The sequence below is a fragment of the Saimiri boliviensis genome, chromosome 17 (genome assembly GCF_048565385.1).
Source record: "Saimiri boliviensis isolate mSaiBol1 chromosome 17, mSaiBol1.pri, whole genome shotgun sequence".
Classification (NCBI taxonomy): Eukaryota; Metazoa; Chordata; class Mammalia; order Primates; family Cebidae; genus Saimiri; species Saimiri boliviensis.
This window is the reverse complement of record NC_133465.1, coordinates 23,960,285-23,973,860: the sequence shown is the minus strand read 5'-3', so window position 1 is coordinate 23,973,860 and position 13,576 is coordinate 23,960,285. Positions and strand designations below refer to the sequence as shown.

General features: G+C 44.0%; 1 protein-coding gene across 2 annotated transcripts in view; it reads left to right on the top strand.

The window, feature by feature from the left end:
• Window positions 1–13,576, top strand: part of ZZEF1 (zinc finger ZZ-type and EF-hand domain containing 1) — a 139,099-nt gene that overhangs the window by 44,724 nt on the left and 80,799 nt on the right. For both annotated transcript variants that reach the window (XM_074388376.1, XM_010343702.3), the window contains exons 10-16: window positions 2,893–2,984; window positions 3,820–3,968; window positions 8,752–8,863; window positions 9,863–10,078; window positions 11,145–11,245; window positions 11,710–11,879; window positions 12,473–12,606. In XM_074388376.1, coding sequence (XP_074244477.1) covers window positions 2,893–2,984; window positions 3,820–3,968; window positions 8,752–8,863; window positions 9,863–10,078; window positions 11,145–11,245; window positions 11,710–11,879; window positions 12,473–12,606 — 974 coding nt within the window. The remainder of the gene's footprint in view (window positions 1–2,892; window positions 2,985–3,819; window positions 3,969–8,751; window positions 8,864–9,862; window positions 10,079–11,144; window positions 11,246–11,709; window positions 11,880–12,472; window positions 12,607–13,576) is intronic.

The window sequence follows — 13,576 nt, the reverse complement described above, 5'->3', positions numbered from 1 at the left end:
CTTTAGGTTGTTTTTCAGTTGGCCATGGTTCTGGAAGAGCTTGTGTGGTTTAGTTGTAATCTGCCTAGGTGTCAATGACCTATAACAACTTAGAAGTATTTGAGAGCCTGAAGTTTTGAAAAGCAAGGATTCTTTCTCTTGGAATATAAAAAGTTACTGTTATTTTTTTAATCATTTTTTTTTTTCAGTTCCAGTTGTCTTTCCATTGTGTTATCTTCAGGTAGTAGGAAACTCAGCGGATCAATAGCACTCTACTACTGAAAACATCATTTAAGAAGGGTGTCTCCAGACCGGGCGCGATGGCTCATGCCTCTAATCACAGCATTTAGGAGTTTAAGACCAGCCTGGTCAACATGGTGAAACCCCATCTCCAGTAAAAAGCTACAAGTTAGCCGGTTGTGGTGGCTGGCACCTGTAATCCCAGCTGCTTGGGAGGCTGAGGCATGAGAATAGCTTGAACCCAGGAGGTGGAGGTTGCAGTGAGCTGAGATTGCACCCCTGCCCTCCAGCCTGGGTGACAGAGCGAGACTCTGTTTCAAAAGAACAAAACAAAGAAGGATATTACCAGATACAGCTGATCTAGTATTTGAGTGTCTGGAGGCAGGCTAATGTCCACATAATAATTGCTGATGTGCTTTTCAACTTTGCTGGAGGCTCTGGTATCTTGTGGGTGTCTGTGAGTCTCTTTCTCATCCATCTTGGTGGCCGCCCCATTACTGTCCTGCTGTGTCCTTTTTCTTCTCACTGGACTGCTTTGAATCTTGCTGATTCGCTAGAGGAGGTAGAATCTTCCAGCAATGATCAGACATTGAAGGGACTGGCCTTGCTGCTTCGTGACTGGTTCTCTTCAGCTTTCCTCCCAGCACCGGGTCCTCACATACTCTCAGTGGTTGCCTCTTCTCTGTCCTGTTTCCTGTATCCATTCTCAGCACTCGTGGAGTCCAGACCCTGGGAGAACACGCTTTTCCCAGCTGCACCTCCTCTCCTCTGTGCTCCTCTTCAGCCATAGATGCTTAAACAGGATTGTTTCCCTGTGGTCTTCCCTGAGCAGCTCAGCCTCTGCAGAAACGTTTTCTTCACTGCGCCCATCTGCAGCCACACTGAAGGCCATGGCCGGCTGTGATGCATCTGCCATCCAAAGTGGGTGGGGCTGGGAGGAGGTAGTGTTAGCGCCCAGGCTGGAGTGTAGTGGTGTGATGATAGCTCCCCGCAACCTTCACCTCCCAGGCTCAAGTGAGTCTCCCATCTCGGCATCCCAAGTAGCTGGGACTGCAGGTGTGCACTACCATGCTTGGCTGATTTTTTTCCTGAGATGGAGTCTTTAACTGCCACCCAGGCTGGTCAGAGTGCAATGGTGCGATCTTGGCTCACTGCAACCTCCGCCTCCCGGGTTCAAGCGATTCTCCTGTCTCGTCCTCCTGAGTAGCTGGGATTACAGGTGTGTGCCACCACACCCAGCGAATTTTGTGTTTTTAGTAGAGATCTCTACTAAACACAGAAACAGGTGGCACACACCTGTTTTCTCTACCCATATTAGCCAGGTTGGTCTCGAACTCCTGACCTCAAGTGATCTACCGGCCTCTGCTTCCCAACGTGCTGAAATTACAGGCGTGAGCCACCACACCTGGCTTGATTTTTTTGTTGTTATTGTTGTTAGAAATGGGGTCTCACCATGCAGCCCAGGCTAGTTTTGAACTCCCAGGCTCAAGCGATCCACCGGCCTCAGCCTCCCAGAGTGCTAGGATTACAGGCATGAGCCACAGTGCCTGGCCCAGACTTTTTATTTAGCTCATTAATTTTTGTTTTTTTTGTTCCCTCATTAGAGGGAACCAGTAAGATGTTACAAACCGTTGTAAGGAGAATCCATAAAATATATACAGACTACTAGGGATGCTAAAATGAATCTGCACATAGGTATGATATTGGTCAGTATCCATAGGAAACGATCAGCAACATTTCCACAGAACACAGTGTTTATTTCTGTGAACAAGAATCATGTGCATCACTACCAGTGTTCTATAGCTTACAGAACTGTGCAATAGCTTAGAGACCACAAAAGGTAGAGATGACCCAAAGAGTGTGACGGGGCAGGACACCCAGTGATCCTTTTCTTTTTTTTCTTTTTTTTTTTTTTTTTTGAGACGGAGTTTCGCTCTTGTTACCCAGGCTGGAGTGCAATGGCGCGATCTCGGCTCACTGCAACCTCCACCTCCTGGGTTCAGGCAATTCTCCTGCCTCAGCCTCCTGAGTAGCTGGGATTACAGGCACACGCCACCGTGCCCAGCTAATTTTTTGTATTTTTAGTAGAGACGGGGTTTCACCATGTTGACCAGGATGGTCTCGATCTCTCGACCTCATGATCCACCCGCCTCGGCCTCCCAAAGTGCTGGGATTACAGGCTGAGCCACCACGCCCGGCCTAGTGATCCTTTTCTTTTGCACATTTCAAAGCCTTTCATAAACTTTACTGACAAAGTGTTGTAGAAGCTAACTAATCCCTTTCTTAGGCTCTAAGCCATTAGGCTTCATCAGCCCAGTCAGCTGTCAGCCATGGTTGTAGGTGTGGCTTAAGAAGATGATTGTCCAGTCTTGTGTCTCTTTGGCTTGTTTTATAAACATTTATTTTCTTATTGTTACCGCAGAGCAGGGCTACCTGTGAGGTGCAGGAGATTGTGCCCTGAGGAACTAATACCTGGTCAGTTTTCTGCTTACCTAAGCATTTGTCATTGGGGTTGCCTCTGTCCAAAGAGGAAATTTTTCTCTAATTTTTGTGAAGATATCAGATAGACCAGTTACCCCCTGCCTCAAAGGATATGGTTTGTTTTTGTTGATCTTAGTTCTTAGGGCTATAAAAATCAGTTAGTTACCTAACTAGAGTTTTTCCGTTTTTCAGGTTTTCTTACAGAGACTGGAAAAACCAGAGCAAGCACTATTTTTTCTACAGGAACTGAATCTGCCTTCCAAGTTACACAGATAAGAATTATGGTAATTCTCATACTGCCTTCTTTAAGCAATGTTCCTTCTTTTGTATTGTTTTTAATTTTTTTTGTTTTAATTTTTGTGGGTATTAGTAGGTGCATATATTTGTGGGGTGCATGAGATGTTTTGATACAGGCATGTAATGTGAAATGATCATGGAGAATGGGGATGAGCTATCCATTCCCTCAGCCATTTAGTCTTTGTGTTATAAACAATCCAGTTACACTCTTTTAGTTATTTTTACTTGTACGATTAAGTTATTATTGAATGTTACCTTTTTAAATAATAGTATTACATTTCAGAAGGCCATGTCATTGGTGTTTGCCTTTTTTTTTTCATTTTTTAATTTTATTTATTTTTGTTTTTAAAGATGGGGTTTCACCATGTTGGCCAGGCTGGTCTCGAACTCCTGACCTCAAGTGATCCACCCACCTCGACCTCCCAGAGTGCTGGGATTACAGGCATAAGCCGCCACGCCTGGTGCCTTTTTTTTTTTTTTTTTTTTTTAAGTCAAGTCAGATGTATAGCTGCCCATGTCACGGGTTTCTCATTGAACATTTAGTGATTCTTGACTCTTTGTCGAGCCTGTAGCAGAGGGCAGGGACACAAAGATGGATAGCTGGTAAATCTTTGAAATGGTGAGAATGTGAGGATTGAGAAAGTTAAGGAGCATTTCTTGGGAAACAGCTTTTTTATTTTTTCATGGCTTAATGTATGAAGTATTACTCATTGGTCTGGTTTTGGTTTTGCTTTAACCTGTTTGAATTTAACCATGCTGGAAACAAAACGGCCCCAGTGCTTTTACCCCTTTGATAGACTTCATCCTAATCTCCGTTTCCAGGTTCGACGTGGTGGCATTGGTGCCCAGTGTGGGTTGGTATTTGCCTATAACTCATCTTCTGATAAATTTTATGCAGAAGAACACTTCAAAAGGTTTGCAAAATACGACAAGTGGAAGCTTCAGGAGCTTAGGCAGTTCGTAAAAAGCAGGTAAGAAGCAGAACAGAAATCTTTGTAGTTAATCAGAAGGTATTCATGCTCTTATCGGTGAACTGTCCTTTCTTGTCTTCATAGAAAAGTGCCACTGATCATCTCAGTGGCCGTGAGCGTTCATTGCTTTCTAGCAGCATATATGAAGATGTGTATGTTAATTTGTTCATAGCCTGTTACTCAGTCCCTTTTGTGACCAGAGGCACACATCTTCACAATGGCTGGGTAATGATCCATGCCTGAATTGTAGACAGCCTGCAGTCTTCAGCCATTGCCCCAGCTCCCCTTCTCCATTCCTGCTTAAAAATATTAAGTACCTTCTGTATGCCAGGCCTGATGCTAGATGCTCAGGATACCGTAATGAGGAAATTGGCACAGTTCTTGCTTTATGTTGCTTACTGTTGAGCTCAGAAGACAGATAGGAAAACTTACAGTATCAACAATGTTATGAATGCTCTGTAGGGTAGAAAAGGCAGAGCAGCTCCTCTGATCAGAGACAGCTTTCTGGAGCAAGTGGTGTTATGCTGTTTATGAAGGATGAGTTGGAGTTGATCGGCCACTGGAAGAGGCAGAAGGAGAATGTTCTAAGCAGAGAGGGCAGCTTCATGGGCCCAGAGGTGAAGCATGGCACATTCAAGGAGCTGGCAGGTCCCGCGATGCTGAGAATGCTTGGAGGTGGAGGGTGATGAGAGATGCAGCTGGAAAGCTGGGAAAGGGCAGGGTATTAAGGGCTTTTGTCTGTGTTTCAGGGTTTAGACTTTATCCTTATAAAGCATCGTGTGAGGGATGTGCTGAGGCATTTCCAGAAAAGCGAGGAGCTCAAATGTGTGCTGTAGAAGCACACTTAGGATCACGTAGTGTGTATATGGACTGCAGAAGAGCAAGTCTGGAGGCAGCTGGGCTGGGAGGAGGTTGTCACTCACCGCCTAGGGAGCCAGAGGTGTGCGTGGCCTCTGCTAGAGCAGCAGCAGCAATGGAGAGATGCGGACCAGGAGACCACTAGAAGGGAGAAGCGGCAGGACCTGGTGACTGACTGAACGTAGAGCAGGTGACGGAAAAAAGCATCATCGGCAGCGAGTCCTGGCTTTTGCTTTAGCAGGTGGGGAAATTGGTAGTGCCTTTCTTATGCTGGGGGAAAACACGACTGTGGGGAAGAGGATGAGCTCAGATTTCATTCTGATGAATTTGAAGTTCTGAGAAACGTTTGAGGTTGAGCAGCCAACTGGATAAACAGGTCAGGATCCTGGAAGAGAAGTTTGTGCTGCTGAGAGACATTTCAACGATAATTTGAAATGTAGAAAATAGGCCAAGTGCAGTGGCTCGTGCATGTAATCCCAGCATTTTGGTAGGCCAGGGTAGGTGGATTTTGAGCCCAGGGGGTCGAGACTAGCCTGGGCAACATAGTGAGACCCCTGTCTCTAAAAAATATAAAAATTAGCTGGGCACAGTAGCATGTGTTTGTAATCCCAGCTACTTGGAAGGCTGAGGTGGGAGGATCCCTTGAGCCCTGGACGTTGAGGCTGCCATGAGCTATCTTCATGCCACTGCATTCCTGCCTGGTGACAGAGTGAGATCCTGTCTCAAATATAAATAATTAATTAATTAAATAAAACGTAGAAATAGAAGAGGTTATTCTGCAAGAGTATGTGAATGGGAAGAGAACAGAACTTAGGTCAGCATGAGACACACCAGGCTTTAAGAGGCAATGAGGAAAACTCAGCCAGAAAAGCAGCAGGAAAGCCAGGGCCTCATGAAGGAAAGCTGTGTCCTAAGGGGAAAGAATGTTTGAGGAGGTAGGGAACGGGCAGTGGTGTCAGATGTGACCCAGAATTCAGAAGATAAAGTCTAAAAGTGGATCTGTCGAATGTGGCCACATGAGTCACTGGTGCCCCCCTTGGAGAAGGTTGCGTCCCTTATTGCTACTAGTGAGTTAAAACTTGAGCTTAGGCAAGAAAAAAACCAAAGAAACAACAACAAAAAACTCAAGGAGCTGACACTCTGAACGTGCCCGTTATTAACACTCCGTTATGTCAGGGATAATGGGTTGCTGGTGTTAATAGAAGCCTTTTAATGGCATCTGTTGCCCTACTGCTTGAGCTTCAGTGTGCATGCACATCAGCTAGGGAATTTGTGAAAATGCAGATTCTGATTCAGGAATTCTGAGTGGGGCCTGAGGCCTTGATTTCTAACAGGCTCTCTGGTGATGCTAATGCTACCTGTCTGTGGATCACACTTGAAATCATGAGGATTCACTCTTTTTTGCTGCAGTTCCTTTAGAAGCATTCCTGGCAAAGGTTTGATGAGCCTCTCTGCAATACTCTTGGTTGGAAAACTCAACCGAATATCAGACACTTCAGTAATCCAAATTTGTTCAGTTGAAATGCACATTTTTTTTTTGGCTGGGTGTGGTGGCTCACGTCTGTAATCCAAGCACTTTGGAGGCCAAGGTGGGCGGATCACCTGAGGTCGGGAGTTGAAGACCAGCCTGACCAACGTGGTGAAACCCTGTCTTAAAAAAAAAAAGAAATGCACATTTTTAATTTCTCTTTGGTGGTCTTCATTTCAGCCCTCTAATGAATTGAAACAATGTCCTTCACTCTAAAATCTCCCTTCCATAACACATGCATGCATTTTTAAGTGCTTCTTTTCTTTTTAAATAATAGCTAGAGGTGACACTGAGTTTTAAGCAGCCATGTCCTACTCTTGGGACAGACTAAAATAGGTTGTTTGCCCTAAACCTACCGTGAAACACGGTCTTTTACATCTTATACAGGATGATTTTTTTTTAACCTACATACAGGCCTATTCACTACTCCCTTAATGATTTTAGCTCCTGATTCCAGCCTGATGACTCAAATCCTGATTTAGTTGGCCTGCATATTTCCCAGTCCCTCTCTAGTGTGGAAACCCGAATGTTAATGTGCATGCCCTTTCTTTTTGCCTTTTTTCTGGTCGTGTGTTCCTGGTCAGGCGTTGGTCAGTCAGCACGCTCCACGGTCAGCAGTTTGGTGCTGTGCTTATGTAAGAGGACTGGTATTCCATTCTCCTGCATCTTGCCCAGCATGCAGTACGGTATAGGGAAGAAGACTGCTTCTCTCCACTCTCTGACATCCTGCCAGCTCCTGTCTCCAAGATGTTCTTGACCACTCCCAAAGAGTAGATTAAAAAATCTTCAAGCTCATGCTATTGATGAAACTCATTGACATGGTTTTGGATTAAGAAAATACCATTTCCCATTAGGGTTAACTATATCATGAAAGGTTTATGCCAAGAAAGACTTACATGAAAAAGGGACATTTTGCCAGGCACAGTGGCTCACACCTGTAATCCCAGCACTTTGGCAGGCCAAGGCGGGCGGATCACTTGAGGTCAGGAGTTCGAAACCAGCCTCGCCAACATGGTGAAACCCTGTCTCTACTGAAAATACAAATAAATTAGCCTGGCATGGTAGCAGGCGCCTCTAACCCCAGCTACTTGGGAAGCTGAGGCAGGAGAGTTGCTTGAACTCTGAAGGTGGAGATTGCGGTGAGCCGAGATTGCGCCACTGCACTCTAGCCTGGGTGACAGAGCAAGACTCCGTCTCAAAAAAAAAAAAAAAAAAAAAAAAAAGGGACATTTTTCTTCTCTGTTACAGAACTTCCTCTGGATTGTTTTCTTGCCATAATTTCCTCTTTTTGGTGGTTTCACCAGTACAGAATACTGATGTGTTGCCAGCTTGGTGGCTGTATCACAGACAGAATAGTGTAAAGTTTTAGGAATACTATTTGAAAAAACTGCTCTTTTTCTCCTTATTTATTTGTATATTTATTTATTTTTAGTTTTTTTTTTGAGATGTAGTCTCGCTTTGTCACCCAGGCTGGAGTGCAATGGCGTGATCTTGGCTCACTGCAACTTCTGCCTCCTGGGTTCAAGTGGTTTCCCCACCTCGGCCTCCCGAGTAGCTGGGATTACAGGTGTGCACCACCATGCCCAGCTAACCTTTTGTATGCTTAGTAGAAACGAGGTTCACCATGTTAGCCAGGCTGGTCTCAAACTTGTGACCTCAGTGATCCACCCTCCTCAACCTCCCAAAGTACTGGGATTACAGGCATGAGCCATCGTGCCTGGCGCTTCTTATTAATTCCTGAGAGAGTAGCATGTAAGTATCCGGCTTCTAAAAAGAAATGGCATACAGTGGTGTTATCTTCAGCCTCAAGGCTGTAATGTTTTTCTGAAAGGACTTCTTAAGAAACAGACACAAATACTGAGGCCTGTGAGGGCTGAGGTTTTTGTTTTTTGGAACTCCAGGATCTGGAAGCCCTCAGACTTTTACCCATCAGCTATGGCAAGTGACCCAAACCTCAGGCTGTTCATAAAGATGTTAGCCAGAGCTAGGGAAAGAAAAACAAGCCTGCCTCTTTTCTGATACCTTCCAGAAGCACATGCCAGCTGTTACATTGTACCTTACTCCTGAGCATCTCATCAAAGATGCCCGACTTCCTATCTCGTTCTTCAGATGAGCCAGTTATCGAGAGAAGCAGACTTTCTCCTTAGTTCCTAGATTTGGGAACTAAGGTTTGGGGTTGATGTAGTTCCCAGTTCATGGAGAAGGAGACTGAGCAATGGAAAGGCAATACTACCGTTTCATGTGTTCACAGGGTACCAGGTGCCACACCCAGCTCTCGACTATTAATTGACAGGCTACAGATACAAGCTCCATGCCACTTAGATGGTACTGTATTTGTTAGACCCTTGAGAAGTTTTGAAATGAGAAAATGTTTTGTGAATACTCTCGTCTTTACAGGATTGGTTGCTCATCTGATGACCTTGGAGAGGACGATCCTATTGGCTGGTTTGAACTGGAGGAAGAATGGGACGAAGCAGATGTCAAGCTGCAACAGTGCAGAGTTGCTAAAGTAAGCATCCGTGAGTTCTTTGCCCACTCCGCTCCTCTTGTTCTGTGTTTATTGAGTGGTGAACGCTGGAACCCCAGCGGCACATCGACCTTCAGGGAGTTCATACCCTGTAGGAGGGCCAGATGTGTAAGACAGTGTGATGTGAGCTATGAAAAAGGGAGAAACAGAGGGCTGTTGGCACTCAGGGGAAAAAGATTTAACTTGAAAGCCTCTCAGGAAAGGTAGTGTGATACCAAATGCTGGAGATCGACTGAGTCATCTAGCCAGGCTACAGTGTGTGGAGGAGGGCCTCTCGGGCCGAGGGAAGAGTGAGAACACAGACATAAACTCGACAGAGAGATGTTTCCATAGAAAGGACCAGCCATTATTTGACTACTTATTTTTTTCCTAAACCTTGGATGTCAATCTCAGGCTTAAATAGACTTAGGAACTCTCTTAAGGCCATGTAATAGTAGGTGCTTGGTAAATATGCAGTTGAGTAGTGTGTTCTGAAAGGTGCTTCAGAGAACTTTTACTGTAAGAAGCAGGTAGTTTGCATGGAAGTCGGGTTTGGAAAATGGGCTTAGAGTTGAGTAGACAGGACTGTTTCCCTGGGTTTCTAGCATGGGGTTCACATATCATTTGGGGGCTTTGAGGTGTAGGCCATTGTCTGTTTTCATCATATATCTATTTTTTTTTTTTTTCAAAATGATTGCCACAGAGCAAACATACTTTTATTCATACTCTCTTTTCCTGTCTTTGCCTCAAAGAGGGAGTAATGATGCTACTTCCCCTACTGTGATCTTGACCCAAACCCAACTTGATTCAGCATTCGTATTGTCTTTTTTTCTGTTACTGTAAATGCTGGACTTAAATTTTGTGTCCCTAGTTCTGAGCATAGTGTTCCCTCATAAATTATGAAAGTCATAGGAAGACCTTCCCAGAAAGGCCTTTTTCCCTCTTTGATCAGTATTCAGGGAGTCTGAGTTCTTCTCTTGAAGTCTGTCTTGTCTTTTCCAGTATTTGATGGTGAAGTTCCTCTGTACCCGTCAGGAGTCAGCAGAGCGCTTGGGAGTGCAAGGCTTGAGCATCAGTGGGTACCTCCGGCCTGCAAGAGCAGAAGCAGAACAGAGCGTCACCTGTGTGCACTGCAGAAAGGACACAGAGGAGAGTGTGTGTGGGGCCACGCTGCTCCTCAAGACCCTTCAGTTTATCCAGCAGCTCGCCCATGACCTGGTAGGGCTTCCTCAGTTGTTAGACTGCATTCCTTTAGGAAAAACGAATGACAATATTAAGAGACATGAGCACCCGCTGATAAAACCTGCCCCTGCTGGAGCCAGTCGGACAGGCATTGTGCTGCTGCACGGACACTCAGAAGCTGGGGGAAGTGAGATGTTGGGGATCCTTGGCATCGGTCAGTGAGGGACCAAGTGGCTGTGGCCGTTGCTCTGACTGCTCCCGGAGTAGACCTGTAGACACAGCCTCAAGATCCCTGGCCGTCGATGCCACAGGGAAACAAACAAGTTCATGGGATTTGCATTTTCTTTAAGTCCTAGAAGAATTATGGCTGAAGTCTAGGTGAATTCTCATTATTTATTGAAAATACTAAAGTAATGTCAGGATTTGAAATCAAAAGTGATTTTTTGATTTCTGACTTTTTTGAAACTGACTTTCAAAAATAAATAAAACACAGTGACAGCTCACCCAAAGGAAGGTTCTTAGAGCCATCACCGTAGCCTCAGGAGTTGAGTGGAGCCCTCTCACATGTCATGTTCAAGCTCTTGATCCTCATTCTGCTTCAGGACACATTCAGAGGCCAGTGACTCATTTATATAAGGTTTGTTTTGTCTTTGTTATTCAGACCTTCTATCACAGTAGGAAAGAGCAAGTTAGGAGATGCCTGGAAATAGCAGGCATGCTTGCAGTAGAATTGATTCCTTTCAGCCCACATGTGGGGAAGGGTTCAATGCATTGTCGTAAGTCCTGGACAGTGATCATCCAGGAAGGACTGGCTTATGTGCTGTGTTAGGAAGTCAGTAGCGTTCATGTGTGTGCATATTTGTGTGTTTATACACTCACATATGTACATATGTACATATAACACACACATATATTTCAGAAAGTTTCAAACCAAAAATAGTTGTTAGCAAACTTTTTTGTAGTTAAGAGTAAGCATCAGTAATATGAAAATCCCACTCATGTAGAGACATCTCATCCCTTTACAATGAGAAGTAAATGAGACATAGTATTTCTCTAAATGCATTTTTCAATTTTCTTTTTTCTGATCTTTATAATTTTTTAGGTGCAGCAGAAGGAAAGTGGCTTAAAATATAAATCTTTTCTGGACTTCGCGGGTCTTGATTTGCAGATCTTCTGGAATTTTTACAGTAAATTAAAGCAAAAGTAAGTCAGAATTTGTTACAAGGTGATAATCATATAAACTGAAAACACTGAGTTTTACTATTAGAGGATGATTTTTTTTCCGAATTTTTTCTTTACTTCCTACCAGTGTTTATGGTTGTGATTTGAAAGATTTGGTTATTATTGAAAAGAACGCCTCGGATTTCTATAAAATAGTCTATTTAGGCAGTAGTAAGCAGGTCAAATGTTACAGTACTATCCTCATTTTACAGATGAAGAAACAGGATCAGACATGAACCTCCTTCCCCACAGTGGACAGAATCAGTAGGGTCTGTTTCCAGACTTCTAGTACCGTGTTTTTTCTGGTCCACCCTTCTTCCTCTCCGTTGGCATTATTTTCACCAAGCCTGATGCCTAGAGGAAAGTCCTTTGTAGACAGCTGTATGGCTTTGGAGAGTAAATGCAACTTGACCTTTTGTTCTCTGATATTTTTTGTCTTTCTGTAGCCCGAGGGAAGAATGCATCTCTGCCCAAACCCTGCTTCTGCAGCTCCTCCAGAGCTGCTTCTCCGTGCTGCAGGGAGATGTACTGGCTGCTTCTGAGAAGGAAAAGGCTCCAACCCAGAGCCCTAAAGGAGTAGAGGCTGCCAAGGAGCTGTACACACACTTGTGTGATGGTAGGGATTTGGGTTTTTTCTTCAATACAAACCTGCGTAGGTAGCCCGGGGGCCTCTTGCTATAGAGAAGAAGGGTGTCCTATGATGATGTGAGCCAGAAACGAGTGTTTCTTCTGATGCTCTTTGGAGTTACTAGTTTGAGTTCAAGATCTAGTCCTTCCTCAACTGACTTCTCTTCCTCCTGGTTTCAGATCTATAGCTGTGTTATGTTGAGAGTCATTACTCTTGCCCTATATGGAGCCTTAACTTCCACTGAGTTACTGAGATGAGGCTGATAGATAGGGGGAGAGATCGTAACGATAAGTTGAGGATGAAACTCGTGGCCATCTGAAGTTGTATTTAAGGCTTTGCCAAATTACGTCTCAAAAGGATGGGGAAGTAATGACATAAAGACTGCTACATACTGTTTTCGTTTTAGTTAAATATAAGCAAAAAATAGTAATTTTTAATACTGCCTGGCCTGTAAAGAAATATTTCTTTGCTCTGTTATTAAGTACAAAATGGAGAGTAGTGAATTTATAGGCTTGTTCCAGCAGCTGTATACGTGAATCGATGGAATGTATGAAAGCTGATTCCATTGTTTGTTTTATCAGTGGTAGACAGGGTGGATGGAGACTCTGTGCCCATGGAGATATTAAAAGAAGAAGTCAGGAATACCCTTCTCAACGGGGCTGCCATCTTCTTTCCAAATCGGCAGACCCGACGGAACCATCTCTTCACCATGATGGTAATTATTAACTAACAGTCTGGATTCAGTTTCTGAAGTCTGTGAGGATGAAATTTGTTAGGCTTTGTTGTCTCTGAATATATTGTCTGTTGCAACTTCCATTATGTTTATTAATATTATATGCAGAGCTTTGTGTGGGACAGATTTCTAAGGACATGGTGCTCTACTCAAAGTGGGATGACAGATATTCCCAATCTGTGTTTCATAATCTGATGTCTCACAAAGTGACAGTGTAGTCTTCTTCATCTTTATGACTTGCCTGCAGTCGTACTTTCCTTTTAACATTTTAACTTTTTATTATAGAGAAATTCAAAACAAATACCAAAGCCAACTAAATAGTACAGTGAATGCCCTTGTCCCCCAAATGCACCTGTCACCTAGCTTCAACAGTTACAAACTCAGGATAACCTTGTTTTATCTACAACGTACCTCACTCCTGCTTTCCTCCTTTCCCCCTCCCCATTATGAGTTCAAAGCAAATTCCTGACATTTTATTCATAAATATTTTAGTATATATCTGTAAAAATAATACCAAGTTCTTTTTTTTTTTTTTTTTGAGATAGGTTCTTGCTCTGTTGCCCAGGCTGGAATGCAGTGGTACCATCACAGCTTACTGGGTTCTTCACCTCCCGGGCTCAAGCAGTTCTCCCACCTCAGCCTCCCAAGTAGCTGGGTCTACAGGCGCTGCATAGCTAATTTTTGTAGTTTTTGTGGAGGTGGGTTTTGCCATATTGCCCAGGCTGGTCTTAAAGCCCAAGGCTCAAATGATCCACCCACTCTGGCTTCTCGAAGAGCTGGGACTGCAGGTGTGAGCCACTCACCTGGCCATTGTCACCAAGTTTTAGTCCTAAATGGTTCTTCTTCTAGATCACTTCTTCGTGTTAATTCAGACCGTAGTACTGGGGCTGAAAAATGCTTTTGGCATTTATAAGCATTGTGTTACCAAATGCAATATCCTATACAAAGATCC